The sequence below is a fragment of the Schistocerca americana genome, chromosome 2 (genome assembly GCF_021461395.2).
Source record: "Schistocerca americana isolate TAMUIC-IGC-003095 chromosome 2, iqSchAmer2.1, whole genome shotgun sequence".
Classification (NCBI taxonomy): domain Eukaryota; kingdom Metazoa; phylum Arthropoda; class Insecta; order Orthoptera; family Acrididae; genus Schistocerca; species Schistocerca americana.
In genome coordinates this window covers 559,999,358-560,015,355 of record NC_060120.1, presented here as the reverse complement: position 1 = coordinate 560,015,355, position 15,998 = coordinate 559,999,358, and the positions used below count along the sequence as shown (strand labels likewise).

The 15,998-nt window shown below is 44.0% G+C and overlaps 1 protein-coding gene across 2 annotated transcripts in view; it reads right to left on the bottom strand.

Moving 5' to 3' along the window:
• Positions 1–15,998, bottom strand: part of LOC124596513 (phospholipid-transporting ATPase IF-like) — a 643,086-nt gene that overhangs the window by 230,485 nt on the left and 396,603 nt on the right. Inside the window, exon 2 of one of the 2 annotated variants that reach the window (XM_047135677.1) lies at positions 11,417–11,506. The exons of the other annotated variant lie outside the window; for it this stretch is intronic. Within the exon in view, the coding sequence (XP_046991633.1) occupies positions 11,417–11,506 (90 nt within the window). The remainder of the gene's footprint in view (positions 1–11,416; positions 11,507–15,998) is intronic. 2 annotated transcript variants of the gene reach the window in all.

Here is a 15,998-nt window from a genome sequence, read left to right as displayed (position 1 = left end):
AGTACTGCAGCACCAGGCGATAGCCACCTGTCACAGAGTAACTCCGTGACGCGGGAACTGGAGGTCGTGTTTACGCCAGCACTTGTACGTGCGTCAGAGGGAAGAGTGCAGCTCAGCTGTGTACCGTGGGAGGGGCGGATCTCCTTGACTGCGAATCCCTGGCAGCCTTGAGCCACTGGGTTCAAGCCTCGGCGGCGGGAAACGGTACGCTAAGCGCGGAGCGCAGACGGTGGCGCGATGTGCTGACGCTGTAAAGAGATAATCGTTGTCTATCAGGTGGCCTGAGTGCGATTTACGGAGTGGTACACTCATACAAATTCTTCTTTACTTACTCGTCATTTACAGTGGATGGCTTATTCAGCAATAAGTGGATCAGTGATATCTTCGGCATATCGAGATAAGAGGAGCGAGCTAGAGATGTTCCGATTGTACAGCTGCCAGTGAGTCTTAAAATAAGGACGTAAGAGGCGCTAGATAAGGATGTTCCGATTGTACAGCTGCCAGTGAATCTTAAAATAAGGACATAAAAGGCGCTAGATAAGGATGTTCCGATTGTACAGCTGCCAGTGAATCTTAAAATAAGGACAGAAGGCGCTCCATATCATATCACCTAGCATTTTTTGGCCAAACAAAGTATACCTGAAGTGTAAAATTTTATAAAGTAAGTTTGTAATGGTAATAATAATTCATGCCGAAAGGGTCAAACTTGTTACGATGTGAATGACGCGGTAACTTTTCGTGAGCGTTAAATATCCGCAAGATAATTCGAATGTATTAAATCAAACCTTTTGGCTATAAGAATGTTTATATTACCGAGTTGTTATAATTAAACTTTCCTATTTAACACGTTATAACACGTAAAACTAATTAGCGTACTAGTAACAAACTTGGTAGAATTAATCTCAACGACATGGAGAAGAGAAATAATGCAGAATCAGTTGAACTGAAACGCACTCAATGTGCTGCTACGGTACATCATATCATTATATACCAGTACCATACTGCTACAAAAGAGGCTCCCATCAGTGTTCAGAAGAGTCTGAAAGCGCAGGATTGCATTTTGCACAGCAGAACGAAGCATGTCCGTAGGTCTGCTGGCTACCTCTCTTGATATGCTGCGCTTCAGATCACCACATTTGTGAATGTTTACCTGGTAAACGCTCTCCTTCGGGTGGCCCCACAGCCAGAAATCACATGGAGTGAGATCAGATGATCGTACCGGCCAAGAATTTGGAAACGACCGGCTGATAACATTTCCAAATGTGTTTCGGTGAAGTAGGTGATCTTCACGAGCGATGTGCGGTGGACCAACTTGCATGAAAACTGTTCAGTTCAATGCGTCTCTTTCCTGTAGGGCGGGTATGACATGCTGGCGAAATATATCGCAGTAATGCTGGCCAGTCACACTGCACGTCTTTACTCCTTGAGCGCCAACTTGTTCGAAAAAGAATGGGTCAATGATGAACGCAGCCGTGAAGCCACGCCGTACAGTGACAAGATCACCACACTTCATGCACAGTGACTGGAGGTGAGGACCTCCAGTCTCGGCAGTTGTGTGTGTTCACCTCACCCGTCAGAGAAAAATGAACTTCGTCTGCCCATAGGATGGTCCAGGGCCAACCCTCGTCAAATTCAATCCTTGCGAGAAAGTGGAGAGCGAAGTCAAGACGCCGTTGTGCGTCCTGTGGTGGATCCTGCAGCGATACCATTTGAGAATAGTTCGAAGTATTTTCCGTACAATTGACCACGGGATGTTCAACTGTCGTAAAACAGCACGCGCAGGGCCTGGCGATCTGGAATTGCGCGCAGCGTTGTCTATCATAGCAACAGCGATTTCATCAACCACCTGTGGTACATCTTCTTCATCATGCTCCGCACAGCAGGTGGAGAAAGGGGATCCTTCTGTAATCTTTTCAGCAGGCGATATTCTCGAAGTGCATCTGCAGAGTTTCGTTGTTTAGATTATAGAGCTTCATCAATAATGCCTTGCTCCTTTTATCCAAGCTCATGCTGACACGTCAACAAGTGCACTGCGGCCGGCCAGGTCTATGGGAGTATGATTCACGATGACTAATTACAGCACCTGGTGGCCGTAGCTGGAACTTCACGGTGGTGCTGTGAAGCATGGGAATCATGCGCCCCCTATTCTGCACATTAATATTACCAAGTTTGTTACTCGTACGGTAGTTAGTTTCCGCGCTATAACGTGTTATATAGGAGAAGTTTAACTGTAACCACCCGGTATATTTAGCGCTACGAACATTCACTCGTCAGTGTGTGTAACAGATAGAGTATGCAGGTTAACATGCACTATCTGAACGAAAGTACCGGTGTTGACCACTAGATGTAACTAAAAGTGGACCCGCCAGTTCAAAAGGAGGCGGATAGTATTGTTTTGACGGTAGAGAAACGGTAACTGCAGAATGGGTCGATCAGGAGGGTTCAGCGACTTCGACCGTGGACTAGTCAGTGGATGTCACCTGAGTAACAAATCCATCAGAGACATTTCAATTCTTCTTAAGGTGCCCAAGTTGATTATTGGTGGCATGATTGTGAAGTGAAAACGCTGAGAAACAACCATGGCTAAAGACCTTGTGTACTGACGGATGGGGTCCATCGAGCATTTTGGAGGGTTGCTGTAAGATATCGCACGAAATCCGCGGAAATTCTCACTCTTGAATTACAAACTGCTAGCAGTAGTCCGCCTTCAGAATGTGGGTAGGGATTTAAAAACAGTGGAGTACAGTGGTGGAGCAGCTCTTCTTCAGCCGGATATTGTTGTAGTCATTGCTTAATGACAATTGTGAATGACTAGTGATTTGGAGTGATGAATCACGATATACTCTGTGGAAACCCGATGGAAAGGTTTTAGTTTAGTGAATACCTAGAGAATGTTGTTTAGTGCCAATAATTAAGTATGGAGGAGACGGTGTTATGGTGTGGGGGTGTTTTTAACGTGGAAAGTATGTGGTCCCCTTACTGCGCTTAAGAAAACACTAAATACCGAAGGATGTGAACACATCTTCCAGCAATCTGTCCTGCGTACAGTAGAGGAACGTTTAAGAGTCGGTGATTGTTTGTATCAGCACGACACAGAGCCCTCCTCATAAAACAGCACCCGTAAGGCAATGGTTTGTGGACAACATCCCTCAAGTGGACCAGCCTACCCATTAAGTCTCGAACTGAACCTAATGGAACACGTTTGCGACGAGCTGGAACGTCGACTTCGCTTCAGATCCCATCGTCCAACATCACTTTCTCTGGTTTCGGCTGTTGTGGAAGAACAAGTGCCATTCCTCCACAGAGATTCAGACGCCTGGCTGTAAATATCTGCAGCCGAGTTCGAGCAATCGTAAAGCCGAAGAGTGGACACGCCTCATATTACTTTTGATAAGATAATGTATGTGATAGAAAATAACCGTACAAAGTACACAGAGGACAGCAAAATGAGCAGAAGTAGAGGCTGTATAGTTGTCACCATTTTAACTTTCTCTGTTTACCCCTTTAACTAAGTATCTCGAAGCAAAATAGTTCTGTTCATACGGAATGCTTTTTCTTAGTTGAGTAATCAATGTATGAATCCAACTGCTAGCTGTAACGTCACATGTTGCTTCTTGTTCGGATGGCGAAAAGCAGAGCAGGCCCGACATGTGTTTCATGTGCAGTAGTCTTCTGCAAGCAAGTACTGGGATCACAGTAGATAACTGAATGTGAGATGTTTGAAGAGTTAATCGATGTGGAGTAAACACCTGAAGATTATCATTTTAAAAACAAGGAAATATCTATGTTTGACTGAATTATGAGAGTCCCACTCAGAGATCCTAATGACATTTATGCGGCAAGACATTTCCTTCACAAATGGGTTCCCTGTTTATCTGTTTTCAGTGTTTCTGAATATTACATTTCTGTGCGTTCTTGCATGACTCTCTAATTTCCTCCGTGTGTTGCAAGGTTTACTATTTTCGTTCTAGAGAAGAACATGGAGTTTACATACGTGCAACTAAAGTATGATACGATGCACAAAAATGGTTCAAATGGCTCTGAGCACTATGCGACTTAACTTCTGAGGTCATCAGTCGCCTAGAACTTAGAAATAATTAAACCTAACTAACCTAAGGACATCACACACATCCATGCCCGAGGCAGGATTCGAACCTGCGACCGTAGCGGTCGCGCAGCTCCAGACTGTAGCGCCTAGAACCGCACGGCCACCCCGGCCGGCCACGATGACCAATTCACGGGATTTTGTATTCAGTCTTGCTCTTTTGCAACTAAGACGGAAGTGATTTCCTCTTACTGTATTCTTACGGTGTGGTAGCCGATGAAGATATTCTGTAAAAATATGTTCTGTATGTCTAAATATCTACCGGGAATTACTAAAAGGTTCAAACTCAGTGTAATTAATTTGACGAAGGCAGTGAGAATACCTGTACCGAAATTGTACTTATATTACATCGTTCTTGAAATATATTCAACTAATTGAGAGTTTGTACAATTTTCGTACTACTAACAAATTCTCCGTTGTCACAACTGCCTAAAATTGTCGCTATTCGAAAATGCATTGTCTCCTTACTATGCCTTAATATCTGTTGCTTAATAACATTACCAAAACTTCTCTCATCCTCAGAGTGCACTACTCTCTACGACTAAACATGTCATTATTCGAATCTTTCACCACGTGGCAGCTATTTACTCAATCTACTGGACAAAATCCTTTTATGTACAGCATTTTTCCAACATAGATGAACTGTACTTCTCCTTTATATTTCTCTTCTTTCCTATTTATTTAACACTAGCTTAGCGCCAGCTGATTCGCTCACGTAGACTGTATTGTCTGCACAGATTTTTGGTTTTTATTTAATCGACTTTTTATGTTGTACACATAATTAATTGCAACATATTTTAAACTCTTCGCTACCTTGGCCTGCAAGGTCGCCGGGTGTCTCGCCAGTTGAGAAGGTTTGGAGTATTATGGGCGACCCTCCAGCGAGCTCGGGATTTTGACGATTTAACATGTCAGTTGGACAGAATCTGGTGCGATATGCCTCACGAGGATATCCAACAACTCTGTCAATCAGTGACAAGCCGAACAACTGCTTGCATAACGGCCAGAGGTAGATCAACACGTTATCGACTTACTCAATTTATGAAGCTCTTTCTTCTGAATAAATTATCCAACTTTTCTGAAACTGTAATAATTTGTTTATCTGTGCATGTGCATCACATCTACTGATTTCCATCCCATTCGGATAATTCCTACGTGGTGTGTCTTTTTTGTTTTAGAGAATATTTGCATAAATATTTTCGTCCCTTATTTTACCCCCTTAGGGATTGAATTTCCAAAAGACACTGAAAAACAATTTTTTTACATTTCTAACCGAGAAGGCAAGTACAAAATTTCAGAGATTTAGTTCGAAAATGATTTCACAATGCAATATTTCCATTAAAATTTTCATCCCCTATTTTATCCACTTGGGGTTGAATTTACAAATACACTGGAACTCGTATTTTTTTAATTTCTAACCGAGAAGCCAAATAAAAATTTTCTTAGATTTGGCTTTAAAAATATTCACAATGAAATATTTTCATGAAAATTTTCAGCTCCTATTTCACCCCCCTTAGGGAGTGAATTTCCAAAAACATTGAATCGCTTTTTTTTATTTCTAACCGACAAGTCAAGTACCATTTTCCATAGACATATCTTTAATATTTAAGAATGCTTTAGTAGCTATTTACAATGATTTATTTTCAAGGAAAACTTTCACCCACTGTTCACCCACGTAGGGGTGCTAAAACACGTCGTTCGAACTTCAAAATTTCATCAGTAGCGACATACTTTCAATAAACCTTTCATCCCGTATTTCACAACCTTAGGGATGCAATTTCGAAAAATCCCTTCTTAAGCGATGCCTACAGTACAAGATCAAACCCTTTCCAACTTTCAGTGATGTATCAGTCAATCAGGATGTTCGCGTTTATAAACGAGTATATTGATTGAAACTTCCTGGCAGATTAAAACTGTATGCCGGACCGAGACTCGAACTCGGGACCTTTGCCTTTCGCGGGCAAGTGCTCTACCACAATCTATATTGATTAATTCCGACTGCCAGTCCCTTTCGTGTTTTGACGTTATAACATTGACTAAAAGGCATTTCGTCGAACTCAGAAAACAGTTAAATTTATAATCAAGTGATCCCTGTACTGTCGGAGAAATCAACATGGATGTCCTAATTTTAAAAGTACAACAGAGTGTAGGATATCCACGTCGGCATTTTCTCTACGAAACCTGTGGCTGGTTTCGGAATCACGACAAAATACTGCCTGTGTGAATCGTAGGAAATGTGGGTGTGGGTGTGCGTGCGACCGCGCCTTCTAGAAATTCCGTACAACCGACTGTCACATATACGAGGCACGTTCAGCAACAATTTTTTTTCTGGACGCAGGTTGTTCAGGATTCCAACACATGATATTATTCTCCACTCTTTTGAATGCAAGACCCCATTTTTTTAACATAATCTCCGTTCAATTCGCCGGCCGTTGTAGCTGAGCGGTTCTCGGCGCTTCAGTCTGGAACGGCGCGACCCCTACAGTCGCAGGTTCGAATCCTGCCTCGGGCATGGATGTGTGTGATGTCCTTAGGTTAGTTAGGTTTAAGTAGTTCTAAGTTCTAGGGGACTGATGACCTCAGATGTTAAGTCCCATAGTGCTCAGAGCCATTTGAATTTTTCTCCGTTCAATTCGACGTCCTTACGCCTGTACGCCTGCATTGTACCACTCTTCTAGTAGGTGTCGAAGGCAATTCCTTGTTGCATCAGCAACCTCTCCACCATCCACGTACTGCTTCCCGCGGAGTGCATATTCCATTCGGCCAAACAGATGGAAGTCGGAAGGTGCGAGATCCGGGCCGTAGGGTGGATGTGAAAGAAGAGACCAAAAAGTTTTGTGAGCTGCTCTCGGTTGCGCAGACTTATGAGAGGCCTTGTGTTGTAATGGAAAGGAGAAGTTCGTTTGTATTTTTGTGGAGACGAGTACGCTGAAGTCGTTTCTTCAATACGCTTCAGAGATGGTCCTTGCACCATGAGGGAGGACATCGAACACAACCCGTGGTTCAGCGCCTGTGATGATGTTCGACAAAAAAGTGTCACGATTTGACTCGTAACGCGCAAGCATCTCCGCTCAGATGGTCCTTCCTTGCTCTTTATGGTCGGTGGCGAGGAACCCAGCGTGTACACACCTTTGAGTACCCCAGTTTGTGGACGATTGTGTCGGCACTACCAACAAAGACGTCCAGTTGTGCAGCGAGGTGTTTGATGGTGATCCGTCGATCACCTCGAATGGGAGTGTCCGCACGTTCCAACATTGCAGGAGTCACAGCTGTTTGCAGCCGGCCGGCACACGGGAGATTTGCGCGACCTTGTTGCGATGATGACAGACGCGTCGCCCAACGACTCACCGTGCTTTTCTTCACTGCACGTCACTGCGAGCGCCTGCGAATATCTGCGATGTTCTGGTTTTCTGCCAAAAGAAACTCAATGACAGCTATGTGATGGGAACGTACCTCAGTTACGATGCCACCTATCGGACTTTCATGAAAACTGTAGGGTCTGAAGCCGGAATATTCCACGATGTCTCACAAAAAATTCCACATTATATGAACCGAATTTGGCCGAGAAAAACAAATTGCGCGTTACTTATTGAACGCCACCAGTACAACGCACAGACTTACTAAAACTGATTAGACCGCTCACTGGCGCTAGCGTAGAGCTCCTGCAGTGAGGCCGCTATTTGCAGGGCAACGCTGTTTTTGCACTTAGTAAATTATGTCTTATATCCGATGAATCGTCACATATACAATGACTTAACAGATTCAAATAACGTTCATGTGGATTTTGCATCCCTGACCTTAGAAAAACGTGTGAAAATGAAATGGCTCGTTCAAGTGGTAGCCGAGATTACAATTATTCGAGTCCAAGCTAGTTGAATGAAAAATTCGAGAAAGGAAAGTACGCAGATAAAATAATATCATACAAGAATGAAAAATAATCGCAAAACACAGACGCAGACTATGTCCCGGGAAATATTAAACAAGAAGCGACAGTGAAAAATTTAGCGAATGATAAACTAATCTACTATACGCTGCTTCATAAGTTTATGCAATTATCTTGAGTCGAAAACTTGACACATTTTCGCACAAACTTGTAACAAACGAACCCCACGTTCTTGAATAGATATTTATAACCTCCCGTCTGTTGATGGAGATCTAGTACAAAAACTTAGGAAACTACATTCGTTTGAGACAACGTTGATTACCCACGCAGGGAACACGGCAACTGCCATAACCATGTTTTCCAGAGAATCCGTCCAGTGGACGAGGAGTCAAAATAAGGGAACACATATCTCGGCTTATCCTAGATACTCTACCTGTTCTGAGAAAACGACGGTCAACGTTTTCCAAGTAATTTTGAGGCGTTTTCTGGCGCGACACTCGTGGCACAGTGGCTACCGTCGTGATATGTCACTTATGCGCCACGTGTTCGTAACCCGTTATGATTTTATTCGTGTTTTTTTATTTTTTCATGCATCTACCCATGTTCGTAGAAGATCACTAAACGAATGTTTCTTTTCAAGTTAGCGGATTGTAAAATTACGGATGAATTGTAAAATTACAACTGGGTTTCACTATGTCATACATTATGTATGGTATTTTCAGGGGATACAACATTTTTAGATTCTCATATTCTTCTATTTCATTTTTATATCTATTTTTTTAAATTCTTATATTTCAATCTTGTCTTCACTCTTCAGAAAGATTTGGCGCAACACTTTGGATGATAACTATCGTAGAAACATCCGAAAGACAGAAATTACGAACACCACTAGTATCGCGCAAAGGCAGATTTGCCAGAGCGACATTTCTTCGTATGAACCTCACTCGCGGAAGACACGTCGGTAACATCGCTGAAAATTCCACGTGCTGACAATAATTTCATTGAAAACCACGCACAACGGATCATTTTTCCGAAAACTGGCGCCTGCAACGGATTAGATAGAAAGAAGGATCCTTTATTGTATGATTATATGATAGCGGAACAAACACTGGTAGCAGTTACTTCTGTAAAATATCTGGGAGTATGCGTGCGGAACGATTTGAAGTGGAATGATCATATAAAATTAATTGTTGGTAAGGCGGGTACCAGGTTGAGATTCATTGGGAGAGTGATTAGAAAATGTAGTCCATCAACAAAGGAGGTGGCTTACAAAACACTCGTTCGACCTATACTTGAGTATTGCTCCTCAGTGTGGGATCCGTACCAGATCGGTCTGACGGAGGAGATAGAGAAGATCCAAAGAAGAGCGGCGCGTTTCGTCACAGGGTTATTTGGTAACCGTGATAGCGTTACGGAGATGTTTAATAAACTCAAGTGGCAGACTCTGCAAGAGAGGCGCTCTGCATCGCGGTGTAGCTTGCTCGCCAGGTTTCGAGAGGGTGCGTTTCTGGATGAGGTATCGAATATATTGCTTCCCCCTACTTATACCTCCCGAGGAGATTACGAATGTAAAATTAGAGAGATTAGAGAGCGCACGGAGGCTTTCAGACAGTCGTTCTTCCCGCGAAGCATACGCGACTGGAACAGGAAAGGGAGGTAATGACAGTGGCACGTAAAGTGCCCTCCGCCACACACCGTTGGGTGGCTTGCGGAGTATCAATGTAGATGTAGATGTAGATGTAGATTATGAATGAAGACACTCTAAAGTAATTTCAACGAAAACCATTTCGAATAATTTTGTCATTAATTTATTGCTTTTATAAATTCATTCATCATACAATTTGTAGACCAATATGGACAACGTTATTTTACTATACATTGGAAAACATTCGTGAAGTAATCTCCTACTGACATGGGTGCTGTTGTGGTCTTCAGTCCAGAGACTGGTTTGATGCGGCTCTCCATGCTACTCTATCCTGTGCAAGCCTCTTCATTCCGAGTAACTACTGCAACCTACATCCTTCTGAAGCTGCTTAATGTATTCATCTCTTGGCCTCCCTCTACGCTTTTTATCCTCCATGCTTCCCTCCAATATTAAATTGGTGATCCCTTGGTGCCTCAGAACATGTCCTACCAATCGATCCCTTCTTCTAGTCAACTTGTGCCACAAATTCCTCTCCTTCCCAACTCTATTCAGTACCTCCTCATTAGTTACGTGATCTACCCATCAAATCTTCAGCATCCTTCTGTAGCACCACCTTTCGAAAGCTCCTATTCTCTTCTAGCCTACACTGTTTAACGTCCATGTTTCATTTCCATACATGGATACACTCCATACGAATACTTTCAGAAAAGACTTCCTGACAATTAAATCTATATTGTGTGTTAACAAATTTTTCTTTTTCAGAAACGCTTTTCTAGCCATCGCCAGTTATTTTGCTGCCCAAATGGCAAAATTCCTAGTCTAATTCGCTCAGCGTCACCTGATTTAATTCGACTAGACAAATGAAAAATAGAAGCCGGCCGGAGTGGCCGAGCGGTTAAAGGCGCTACAGTCTGGAACCGCACGACCGCTACGGTCGCAGGTTCGAATCCTGCCTCGGGCATGGATGTGTGTGATGTCCTTAGGTTAGTTAGGTTTAAGTAGTTCTAAGTTCGAGGGGACTTATGACCACAGCAGTTGAGTCCCATAGTGCTCAGAGCCAATTTTTTTGTAAAATAGAAATAATAATCGGGCTTCGAAGACGGGGCTCAGAATTACGAAGCCGTAATGCTTGCCACTGCGGAAAAACGTATTCACTTATCTTATCCCCTCTTGCAGTGACCGAAGTTTCTGGGAAATCGTATTCCTTGTCAGTAGGAATTATGAAGTAAACATCCTTCTATTTTGGTCTTCGCTTTCTTTTCGTTGTCTCTTATATCCTTTAAATCACAGGGCAGTAATCATATTTGTAGCTGAAAATGGCGGTCTTCAATTCGGGCACAGTTTCCTAATTTCTCCACTGCGGTGTGGTAGGACTTGAACAACGCTGCACTGCCATGGCTTACGTCAGCGGTGGAGGGCGAAATGATCACCTGGTACCTGTTTTACACCATCTACAGGGTCCAAAGCGAGCAGAGTGCTCTTTTAAGGGGGTGACTAAATTTTTGTCTGGTAAACTTAGACGTCGCAGATGGCCCAAAGGCACATACAAACACACAAACGTTTTTCAGAATTGAAGTTTTTTTTCTCAAGTGCGGCAACACATTATGTCTGTGAATAGTAAATAAAGCCAGCATGCCCATAAATCATTTTGCAGAAGTCTCAGCACGACTAAAATACGTAAAATCGACAGATAACTTTTTAGTATAGCTGTAGCACTGAGACAAGGCGACGGACAGACACACTGACGACACATAGCGTGGTATGTTAAAGTGTTAGTTGCTACCTGAAGCACGCGGAGGAGTCGCCACCACCAGCGGGCCATGACTGGGCCCCAGCTCCCGCAACAGCGAGCTTTACTTTGCGCCGCCGGTTCCTTGAACACATCGAAAAAAATAAAGATAAGCACTCATTCATGTACCTTAATCATTTCTCAGTATTACATGTACTGCGTCCAGTACGACAGTAAATCTTATCTGCGTCATTATCGTCAGACTTGAATGGCAACATCGACAGTCTACTTCCGGTAGATAGAGAGTCGGTTGATCAGCGAGTAAGGGTACGTGTACCGATACCAGTACGTTTAATCTGTCAGGTGAAGTATCCACTCCTATACAGGGTGTCCCAGAAATGTTACGATAACTTCGAGGCGTTATGGAAGGTGTCTTGAGGAACAAATCGAGGATAGGAACTCGTGTGCGGAAACGTCATCCTATGTCGTTACGTAGCGTCGAATTTGCAGGTACCGGTGCCTGCCACTAGGCCATGCCTCCAGCAGCAAACGTGACTTTGTAAGCTGAAGGACCGTACGCTGAACGTCTCGCAATGTTGTTTGTTATTCAGTGATCGCGTCTGATTGCTGTGATCGACACTGGAGAAGATGGAGCCAGCTGCTGCGTAGACATGCTTTGTCTCCTATGAATGCGATGCTCTGTTGCCTAGGCGGATGACGGATTCAGATACTGGTTTCAATATGCAGTTTATTTTTCTTCTGGCGATTTTAGAGGGTTCCTGGAGAAAAATAAACTGCATACTGAAACTCGTATCTCAAACCGTCATCCGCCTAGGCAACAGAGCATCGCATTCATAGGAGACAAAGCATGTCTACGCAGAAGCCGACTCCATCTTCTACAATGGCGATCGTGGCAATCAGCCGCGATCACTGTCTGAACAACAAACAGCACTGTGAGACGTTTCGGCTACGGTCCGTCAGCGTCCAAAGTCACGTTTGCTGCCGAAAGGGTGGCCTAGAGGCAGGCGCCGGCGTCGGTAGATTCGACGCTCTGTAGCGTCATAGGATGACGTTTCCGCACACGGGTTCCTATCCTCGACCTGTTCCTCAAGACACCCTCCACAGCCCTTCGAAATTTGTGGTTCCAATGGCTCCGAGCACTATGGGACTTAACACCTGTGGTCATCAGTCCCCTAGAACTTAGAACTACTTAAACCTAACCAACCTACGGACGTCACATACATCCATGCCCGAGGCAGGATTCGAACCTGCGACCGTAGTAGTCGCGCGGTTCTGGACTGAGCGCCTAGAACCGCTAGACCACCGCGGCCGGCTCGAAGTTTGTGGCAACGTTTCTGTGACACCCTGTAGAGTTACACTACTGACCATTACAATTGCTACACCAAGAAGAAATGTAGATGATAAACGGGTATTTATTGGACAAATATATTATACTAGAACTGACATGTGATTACATTTTCACGCAATTTGGGTGCATAGATCCTGAGAAATCAGTACCCAGAAAAACCACCTCTGGCCGTAATAACAGCCTTGACACGCCTGGGCATTGAGACAAACAGAGCTTGGATGGCGTGTACAGATACAGCTGCCCATGCAGCTTCAACACAATACCACAGTTCATCAAGAGTAGTGACTGGCGTATTGTGACAAGCCAGTTGCTCGGCCACCATTGACCAGACGTTTTCAGTTGGTGAGAGATCTGGAGAATGTGCTGGCCAAGGCAACAGTCGAATATTTTCTGTATCCATAATGGCCCGTACAGGACCTGCAACATGCGGTCGTGAATTATTCTGCTGAAATGTAGGGTTTCGCAAGGATCGAACGAAGGGTAGAGCCTTGGGTCGTAACACATCTGAAATGAAAAGTCCACTCTTCAAAGTGCCATCAATGCGAACAAGAGGTGACCGAGACGTGTAACCAATGGCACCTCATACCATCACGCCGGGTGATACGCCAGTATGGCGATGACGAATACACGCTTCCAATGTGCGTTCACCGCGATGTCGCCAAACACGCATGTGACCATCATGATGCTGTAACCATCCGAAAAAATGACGTTTTGCCATTCGTGCACCCAGGTTGGTCGTTGAGTACACCATCGCAGCCGCTCCTGTCTGTGATGCAGCGTCAAGGGTAACCGCAGCCATGGTATCCGAGCTGATAGTCCATGCTGCTGCAAACGTCGCCGACCTGTTCGTGCAGATGGTTGTTGTCTTGCAAACATCCCCATCTGTTGACTCAGTGATCGAGACGTGGCTGCACGATCCGTTACAACCATGCGGATAAGATGCCTGTCATCTCGACTGCTAGTGACACGAGGCCGTTGGGATCCAGCACGGCGTTCCGTATTACCCTCCTGAACCCACCGATTCCATATTCTGCTAACAGTAATTGGATTTCGACCAACGCGAGCAGCAATGTCGCGATACGATAAACCGCAATCGCGATAGGCTGCAATCTGACCGTTATCAAAGTCGGAAACGTGATGGTACGCATTTCTCCTCCTTACACGAAGCATCACAACAACGTTTCACCAGGCAACGCCAGTCAACTGCTGTTTGTGTATGAGAAATCAGCTGGAAACTTTCCTCATGTCAGCACGTCGTAGGTGTTGCCACCGGCGCCAACCTTGTGTGAATGCTTTGAAAAGCTAATGATTTGCATATCACAGCATCTTCTTCCTGTCGGTTAAATTTCGCGTCTGTAGCACGTCATCTTTGTGGTGTAGCAATTGTAATGGCCAGTAGTGTATTAGTGACTTACGACTGTAAGCAAAGATAGTGTCGTCTTTAGCTTAGTCCAGCTCATTCCTGTTACAGATGTAGCATACGCATGATTTCTCTAGTTACTATCCGCAATTCCTTGATATTTCTCCAAAACGGTTGCGTTTGCTGTTCTATCCACGTAAGGAAAAAGGAATGAACACGGCAACACTATTGGATGAAGATACCATCAACTTTTCTTCCTCCTACCTTTGAGTTTTCATGTCAGCTTGGAACCAGTCAAAAATCATTCGCTGGCATCGTGCAAATTTATTTTTGTTTTCCACGTCCAGAAATGAAAAACTTGGAACGCAGAATACTGTGTATGCTCTGTATATTTCAGGGACAAATAGAGAAGGCTACAGCAAGCATGATTTAGAAAATCTTGACGCAAAACTGACTCTTGTTCTAACTGATGGAACATTGATTTTCTTTGCCTAAATTACTTGTCTGTTCATCAAATGCCACAGACACGCTTCAAACTGCCCTTCCTTACTCTCCTTGCGCTTGCCAGTTTTGTTCTGTCTAAACCTTCCGAAATGAATGGACAATGAATGGCTGACTATTGCTGCATTAGATATAACTGAACAATCTAAAGATGAACGTTGAACGTCATCACTACACGTATATGTCCGCCCCGATAGCTGAGTGGTGAGCGTGACGGATTGCCGTCCTACGGGCCCGGGTTCGATTCCCCGCTGGGTTGGGGATTTTCTCCGCTCAGGGACTGGGTGTTGTGTTGTCTTCATCATCATTTCATCCCCATCCGGTGCGCAGGTCGCCCAATGTGGCGTCGAATGTAATAAGACCTGCACCAAGGTGGCCGGACTTGCCCCGCAAGGGGCCTCCCTGCCAATGACACCAAACGCTCATTTCCATTTACTACACGTATATAAGATTTCATCTTCAGGAAACTATATATAGAAATTTGGTGACCAGTTCTGAGCCCGGAAAATATCTACGGTAGTACTCACAAATTTTTCGCCTGCAGTTTAAAAATAGCAATGAATAAAATGAATATTATCAAAAGACTGAGAAGAATTTATTCTTATCTGTGACTGATCATTACCTTCTGTTGCTCTTGAAGCCAGCACAAACATTCTCGCGGCGATCGCAAAAAATACTAGGTGTGGAGGCACTGTGGCAGATAAGATTTCTGTTGACTTCGCTTCACATGAATGTCAAAGTTTATGACGCAAGTCTGTGGATGTAATATGTGATATCGCCCTAACGCATATGCGTTCTACGAATAATATCTTTCAGCTAATGCGATATGGATAACTGCTATCTTACCTAAACAGAAACGAGATCAGACATCCGGAGCATCTATTATTAAAAGCGTTCGCGTGCTGAGTCGGTGCTGCATTCGAGAATGAGGGAAGATTCGCAGCCACAGAGAAGGGGTACCATAAATCGCTAGAATCACAAGCTATGGGAAATAGGTTAAAATCCGGGATCGATGGTCCCAACGTCCAGAGGTCATTTACACAATGACATTTGAAATACTATGTCATCAAAGACATAAACAATGAACAAGTCAATTATCGTAATATATGCATGCAGCCACATTTTTACGGTCTAGTTTAACTGACAAATGATTTGTGTGTGTCTGCAGTACCTTTTCTGTATATACATATTTAGATAAAAGTTAACTAATAACCTCAAAAATGATGTGCATTATCCATACTGCTTCGCTGGTCTACGCTCTCATCACCTCCACTTACATTAAACACACACACACACACACACACACACACACACACACACACACACAGACACACACACACACTACGTCTACACTCTCAGCGCGACCTCCATTAAAAATCGCCGGCTGCCTAGTTCGTATGTTCTTC